This window comes from Austrofundulus limnaeus, unplaced genomic scaffold (assembly GCF_001266775.1).
Source record: "Austrofundulus limnaeus strain Quisiro unplaced genomic scaffold, Austrofundulus_limnaeus-1.0 Scaffold374, whole genome shotgun sequence".
NCBI classification, from domain to species: domain Eukaryota; kingdom Metazoa; phylum Chordata; class Actinopteri; order Cyprinodontiformes; family Rivulidae; genus Austrofundulus; species Austrofundulus limnaeus.
In genome coordinates this window covers 58,358-66,176 of record NW_013952776.1, presented here as the reverse complement: position 1 = coordinate 66,176, position 7,819 = coordinate 58,358, and the positions used below count along the sequence as shown (strand labels likewise).

General features: G+C 38.7%; 1 protein-coding gene across 1 annotated transcript in view; it reads left to right on the top strand.

The window, feature by feature from the left end:
* hip1r (huntingtin interacting protein 1 related) overlaps positions 1–7,819 on the top strand; it is a gene marked incomplete in the record, with an annotated part of 58,168 nt that overhangs the window by 8,946 nt on the left and 41,403 nt on the right. Inside the window, 7 exon segments of the mRNA XM_014023525.1 lie at positions 2,147–2,208; positions 2,904–3,044; positions 3,145–3,202; positions 3,312–3,387; positions 4,338–4,475; positions 4,553–4,675; positions 7,225–7,408. Of these exon segments, the coding sequence (XP_013878979.1) occupies positions 2,147–2,208; positions 2,904–3,044; positions 3,145–3,202; positions 3,312–3,387; positions 4,338–4,475; positions 4,553–4,675; positions 7,225–7,408 (782 nt within the window).

Sequence of the window (7,819 nt, the reverse complement as noted above, 5' to 3'; positions counted from 1 at the left end):
CGAACAAAAGTAAGAGAAATTTAGGATAAGAATATGAACATGTTCTTGCATGAGGCCCAATGAGTGTCCATGTGGAAAAATATGTCTCACAAAGCATTATCAGATTTATTAATTTCTCAAAGAGTATGCTGGTGTATATTCTCAGTTATCCAGGACATGGAAAAATCAGAGATTTGAAAAAACAAAACAGCAGGACTTCTGTTCTGTTGTTGAAAATGTTTTGCTTCCTCAGTTCAAAACTGGAGAGTGTGGAGTTCCAAGCTTTAAACTGTGTGAGATACCCTGTTATTGTATGTAAGATAGATTCACATGCGTCATGTTTTGACATGGAAATGACCCAGGGTACAGGCAGAGTTCAGGTGAGCAAAAAACAAAGTATTTATTAAATCAAAATGCTGACAAGGCAGCTGAAAAACTCACTGAGCCATGTGGCAAAAACTACAAGGACAAGGAACATGAAAAATGAGACAAGCTTTGCAGCACAATGGTCTGACAATAACACAGAGACGGGACAGAGCTTAAATACACAGACAATTGACGAGGGAACAGGAAACACCTGGGGAGACGAAGGCAACACTGAACACACCTGAGACAGAAGGAAACTCAAACAGAAACCCCACATGAACAAAACCAAAACAGAAACCAAAAACCAAACTATGACAACATGCAGATTAATCTCTCTCCTCTCTCTCCTGAGAGTCATTAGGGTCTTTGTTAGCCTGGTTCACAGAGAGATGCTTGGTCACATGCATGAAGGTGTTAATTAGAATGAAAGTGGCTGGGTGTCAGGCTGAATGCTCTGTTGTACATTTTAAAAAGTTGAAAATGAGACCTCCACCTCTTTTTTAAATTAGTTTTTTCTTGTTTGATGGATTCATTCACTCCCTTCTCAAATCTCTGTCCAAAATTTGAACCTTTGGTCCTCAACAGTGTCCTTTATGGTGGACAGCTGAGCCTAGTCCTAAAGAGCTACTCTCCTGTGTTTAACCATGTTTTTGTAGAGAGTCGGTTTAGTTTCTCCAATACAGAGGTCAAAACGTTCCTCACCGCACCAAACTGCAGACACCACACTGCTCAGCTTCTGTTTGGGTTGTTTCTTTAGGATGGATCTGCTTTTGTCTATGAGTCCTGTTAGGTTTGAAATGCACCAGGATGTGAAGTTTAGCATGCAAGTGAAAAGTGAAGTGACATCAAATGAAACGAGTTTCTTTCTGGAGCCAGCTTTGAATGTAGAACCTTGTTAGCAAATCCCATGGAGTTCTCTATACGATGTGGTGTTTCTAACAAGAGGTGCTACATTAAAACACGGAGTGACTTTCCTGAGATGTAATCTGTTGTAAAAGGATTAACTGCTTTAGTTTTGTGGGTAGTTTGTGGCCTTTTGTTGGTGCTGCTCAGTCCCACTTCCAGGTCTCATGTGGTTCTGTTGCTCAACAATGTGTTTTGTCCCCCRGGTATTCAGAAGTGTTAAGGACCACTGTTCATGTTCCTTTGTACAATGACAAAATAATTGTAGGGGATACACCTTCAATGCATTAATAAGAGCAATAATATGTTGTACTCTGCGTTGTGTTTCGTTTACTGATGGCTCTAGCTTATTTAGCCTTAGCTCAGATTTATAGATTGGAATTTAGGTTCACAACACAGTTTGACTTTCTGAAACACACACACAAGAATTAAGATACAGTACTTATAGTTCATGTGGTTTTATTACAAAAGGGAATATATATATAAACTATTTACAAAGCGAGGGATGAATTATGAACATGATAGTTTCAGTAATTTATGCTAATAAGAGTATAATCAAATATTGTAAGATCTAAATATAGTTTTATATTTTAGATTACTGTAGATGAAGTGGAGTGAAAACRTTAAGATGGCTAACTTAAAGTAAATCAGGATTAAAGCTTTACTAAAATGATAGGACAAAATAAATGTACTGTTGAATACCAGGTTTATCTGTTAATAACCCAGAACAAATGTTAAATAATTTTTTGAAAGATTTAGTACTTGGATTTTAGATTACAAATATGGTCTAGCCATTAAGTATTAGGACAGTAACTTAAAATCAGTTAACTTGTGTTAGAAAAGACCTTTTCCTTTAAATGTGGGAGGAAACCTAATGACTTTGTTCCATGGATTGTAGGTTAGATATGACTCAGGAGCTGCTGGATTACTTGGATGCTGGACTGAAGATGGCCGAGACAGGTAAAATCATGTCTTCTGCTATATTAAACTAAAATTAGGACAGGTTTTCAGGTCCACAAGGTCAGTGAAATATTTAATTTTGCCAGAAAAATTATGTGTGCTATTAGTGTGCTGAAGGTTAATGAAAAATAATCCCTCATACAAATAAAATTGCATTTAATAACTAATATTGCCTTTTAGTAAACAGAAATGTAAGTTATCACAAGAATAAGGTGGATATTTTATTAAAGCGCAGACTGAAAACAAAATCTGTGGCTTCTATTTCTTCCTGGAATAAAAAGAAATCACTGTGCCCATTTAACAAGCTCGGGCACAGCATAGTCACATAAAATAAGCAGGATTTATGGTCAAGTCTTTGCCAGTTGGAGTTGGTTTATTTTGCTGCATTTAATTATAAATACAACATACAGAACCCTATAAAAGTAGTGATAATTAAACAATATCAAAACAAAAAGAACACATTATGCCTCCGATTTGACACAAATATTTTGGTATTTCTAACTCGCCAAATTTTTAAAGCTATTTTATTTTCACTTTCAGAGTTTTATTTTCAACTGCTTGTAGTTTTAACTGTCCTGAGTGTGCATAGAAATGGTTTTCACCAGCTTGTAGCCAAGATTCTAATGTTTCTGTAGATATCAAACATGTCTATGTTTAACTAAAAGAACTGAATTTTATGTGTTGCTTGTTTAAAGCTCTCCGTCAGATGGATGCCAATGGAGCCAAATCTACAACTCCTGCTGGACAGTGCAGACTGACTCCTCTCATCCCCCTCATACAGGACTGCAGCTTCCTCTACCACTTCTCTGTCCGACTTATGTTCAAACTTCATAGCCGTAAATAACAAACGTGCTTCATACAAAAATAAATAAATAAACACAGAACATACCTGTGTCATATCCAGCTTTCAAACACATTCACCTCCCTTCTCCTCAGGTATCGCTCCTGATGTTCTTCTTGGACATCGAGAGCGATTTCGTGAACTTTTCACAAGGTAGGAACAATGCTGTTAAAATGTATTCATCGTATTTAACAGAGCAATGCATAATACATTTGAGCAAAGAGGTTTTGTTTTCAGATGTCTTTTTTCTCTCCTTTTGCAGCCTCTCACAGTTTTTCAACCGAGCCAGGGAAATTGAATTCTTTAAAACAATGATCCAGATCCCAGATCTCCCAGATGTAAGTGGCAGTTTCAGTAGCTCCCCCCATTAATAACTAAATACAGTATATTGCCCGCCTCTGTAAATCACCCCAGGGCAGTTGTGGCTACAATGTAGCTTACCGTCGGTGTGTGCATGAATGAAGTGTAAAGCACTTTGGAGTCCGTAGGGACTTGATAAAGCACCATATAAGTTCAAACCATTTATGGCAGTTAATCACAAAATGGCTACAGTATAAAGGGCTCGACACACGAGCAGCGACAAACTACAGRGATTAGCGGCTGTCATCGCAGCCAGGGTGAAACCCGACACACGGGACACGATAGCGATCGCAGCGTTGCGAATCGCGCTCTCATGTCGCTTGTCTTCACGAAATTTGATTGGTTCTTGACTCTGAAGGCGGGTGTGCATTACGGACGTGTAAACTAAACAAATCTTGCGATGCTAATGATATTGAAAAACAAACACACATGAAGATACAGTTTTATGAGGAAAAACTTACCATAAACTTCACCCTGGTGCCAATAAATTCCCACTAAGCTTTTTAGTAATCACTTGGTGAAAGTGTTAGCTAACTGCAGTGTGTAGCATACTCTCCTCTCATTGGTCAGTCAATGAAACCCTCGCTGATTGGTTGTACGCTAAGCGACAGCGACAAAAGTTGAACATTTTTCAACTTTCATATGTCGCGTCGCAAGCTCGCGTGTGCACGTCTACGTGTACGAGTGCAAAATTTCACATGCACTATTTTCGCCGGTCGCTTAGCTGGAGGAGGGCAAGAGATCGTCGCCTCACCGCACAGGCTCCATAGGAAATGAATGGAGAGCGAGCGACGTCGCCTCCCGTGTGTCGAGCCCTTAAGCCATTCTATTTAAAGTTCAGCTCTTGCAATAAAGGCAGCAGGAGATATGCATTGTGCTAAGCCTTTCATTGGAACAGTATGTTCTTTTGTTCATTATCCCTGTAAAGGGTCCTCCAAACTTCCTCCGAGCAGCTGCCTTAGCCGAGTATAAAAGGCCGGTGGTGGTGATTCCCAATGAAGATCATCCAGAGGAAGAGGAGGTGGATCAGCAGCCTGAATTTAGAGTAGTGCCTCCGGTGCCACAGGTATTAGTACATCAGAGTGTAAAGATTATGTTGATTTTTCATCTGTGCTGACGTTTTACTTTGTTAAATCACTGCAGCACTATTTTCTGAGCCAAATGGGAGCACCTGAATCTTCCCCGGAGCAGAGAGAAACTGGGAGCAATGGTTGGAAGAAGGAACCTGAAGTTCTGAAACCAGAGATAGAGCTCATCAAGAGTGAGGTAAGAGGAAAGGTTTAGTTATGTTGCTCAGCCACACTGAGTTTAATCAGCAGAAAAACTAGAATCACTATTTTATGAATGCTTTCCAACAAAACTTATTTCAGTCATTTAAAAAGGACAGGTCTTGTTGAATAAACTTTAAATACAACAAAACMTATTTGAAGCCATTTGAAAACAGCATTTATAAAATAAAAATGCATTGAATTGAGTTAGAGTTAAAACATCTCAGAAGGGGTGGTCTCCGAGTGACGTCACAGCAGGAGGSGACTGTTAGGGGGCTGTACTTTCCATGACTAGTCTCTTCACTATAGCTAAAACTTTTCGGAGAGACATCTCAAGGAAGGTCAGAACCAAAATTTCCTTATCCTCTCTGKAATGTTCTCTAAAACTCATTTCATTCATTTAAAGAGTGCTCTGTTTTTGTTTAAACACAACAAAACTTGTTAATTTACAAGTAACTTAATCAGTAAAAACACTAAAATACTATACTACTATTTTATGAATGCTTTCCAACTAAACAAATTTTATTTATTTAAAAAAGTGCTCTCTTTTTTCGTTCAAACACAACAAAATGGCAGCTTATAAAAGTAGTAGAAACACTATTTTTAAAATTATTTTATAAAAAAGAGAAACCCTGCTTACCATATAAGGAGAAATACCCCTAAACACATTCCTTCCCCCTTCTATTTCCTGATATCTATTCATGTGTTTCCGGTTGCAACATCCTAATGCAATTTCCTGTCCAGACATCCTATCACGTCATTTCCTTAGGGGTGAGTAACCCTACCCTTGGAGGGCAGTAACCCCGCCCTCAGAGGGCGGTGACCATACCCATATATGGAAAAGGGGGCTGGCATCCCCACCCTAGCGGGTGGTAACTCTGCCCACATCTGTCAAAAAGGATCGGAAGTCCCGACCATAGCTGTCAAAAAGGGGCGGGGCACTTGTCAAATTAATTTTGACGAGAATTGCCCCATAAAGTTTTTTGAATTGATGAAGTTATGAAGAATTCACCCCATGTTTTAAACAGCAGTTTCAAAGGTTTTAAAATAGTAAACTTTGTGTGTGAATTCAGGCTGTTTTCAGAGAAAGAACTGACAAAAAAAATGAGCTGACAGGTAATTTGCGTTTTGGGCAGGACAGCCACACAGCTGATGAACAAAACTGGCTCTGTTGAGAAGGAGTTCTCTGCAGACTCAAAGTAGGCATGTCACAAGAGCAGACGTGTCTGAAGCATAAACACTGATTGGTTAGTTGTATTTGCTCTGTTATTAAAAAATGTTGGTTCTTCTATTATGTTTTTCTTTCACTTTTTAATTTAATTGAAGTCACTGCAGCACTATTTGGTTCACATTAATTTCAGCAATCAAAATTGCTTTAGGTTTTATATTGAAACCACAATGTATCATTAAAACCAAACATTTAGTTCTCCCTATTTCTAAATGTCTCAAAAAATAAAAGAAAATAAAACACACTACAGACTGATGTTGCTCTTATTATGACCCCCGCACGCAAAGTGTAAGTGGGAGTCATATTGTTTTCGTATTGTTTTTTTTTTTTTTTTCTTCAGTGATTTTTGGTCAACCGTAGCACAAAAATGGCTCCACCAATCAACATGAAATTTGGCAGGACTGTAGATTGTAGTGTTCCACCTACACAAAAATGTTTATTGCTTAAATCTATTAAACATAGGAGCTACAGATTTTTTGGTTGTTTAGCTCTGACGAAGCTCTAGCCATCAGGTTAACCAATGCCCTCCCCACCCCACGGGCCCCCAATTTATCTGAAAAAGGGGTGTCTGGACATGCAAAAATGCTTATAACTCAGAAACGGCTCAACATAGGAGCTTCAGATTTCTTTTGTTGTTTAGCTCTGATGAAGCTCAATCCATCAGGCCCACTAATCAGTGCCCCCACCACCCATTTATATTTTAGCAGGTGGTGTGACACTTGTTATTTTAATCATATATATGAATGATGGTGTGAAATAGACTTGAATTAAAATTGTGTGCACCTTTTAAATAATAATAATAATGCTCATGGTGTTACAAAAATCAAGCTTCTGTCTTTTGAGCTTTTGTCTGCACACTTTTTTAGAGCCTGCCTGTGTTGACAATCAGTGCTCAGGGGTGGTGTTAATGCAAATTAATGTAAATGAAAAGCCATTGTTAACTCCCCCAGGAAGCGCCCTCTGGTGGGGACAATTCCTCTGAAACTTTGAGGCCTGTTTTCTCCCTTATCTTGTTTGCAGATTAACAACATTCAAATATCCATATCTTCTTCATTTTTTTTTCTGATTGCCATGTGTTTAACATCATTGAATAGCTTAGAACCTACTCTTTCAGATTATGTTAATAACTCAAAACACCCCCAGGGAGACTTGTTGCTGGTTTTCCCATGGCCAGTCACAAATACAAAGAGAAAAGGTTTCTGATCTTGCATTTTCCAGTTTGTTATTCAGAAAAATTAAGATGGCTTGTTTGAAGTTCAAATTGTTGCTTATTCAAATACTTTTCAGTATAAATTAAATATTTATTTGATTTTTCTCAGGCTCAGAGGTGTGTATCTGAGTTAAGGGCTCAGGTGAATCTCCTGGAAGCTGAAATGGAAGAGCAGCGCACCAGCAAACAGGTAGCTCTGGTTGAAAATGAACATCTGCGAATGGAGGTGGAGGCTTTACGCAGTGCCAATGTTGCCAATGTTGGAGCTCAAATTGGATACAAGGAAGCAGACAGTGAGTGTACAGTTCTTTGTTCAGGTGAATGAGCCAAGTACTGGACTTTGAAAGAATATTCGCTCCCTGACAGATTTGTTTTAGTTTTTGCCCCTTTTTTTGTCGCACTTAATTGTTTCGGGCCATGAAACAAATGTTAATATCAGACGAAGATAATCTGAGTGAGTACAAAATCCAGTTTAGAGTCAATTTAGTTGGGAAGGAGTGGCCAGCCAACCAAAAAGACCTTGAGATGCTATTTGGACCTCATCTTGAAGGCCCCAAAAGAAGCTGGAACAACATCTAACATCCTGCCTCAGTTAAGGTCAGAGTTCATGATGTATCAGTAAAAAAGAGAAAAAAGGCCCTGGGGTCTCATTTATAAAGGATTGCATGGAAACCATACTAAAAGTGAACGTACGGCCAAAAGGC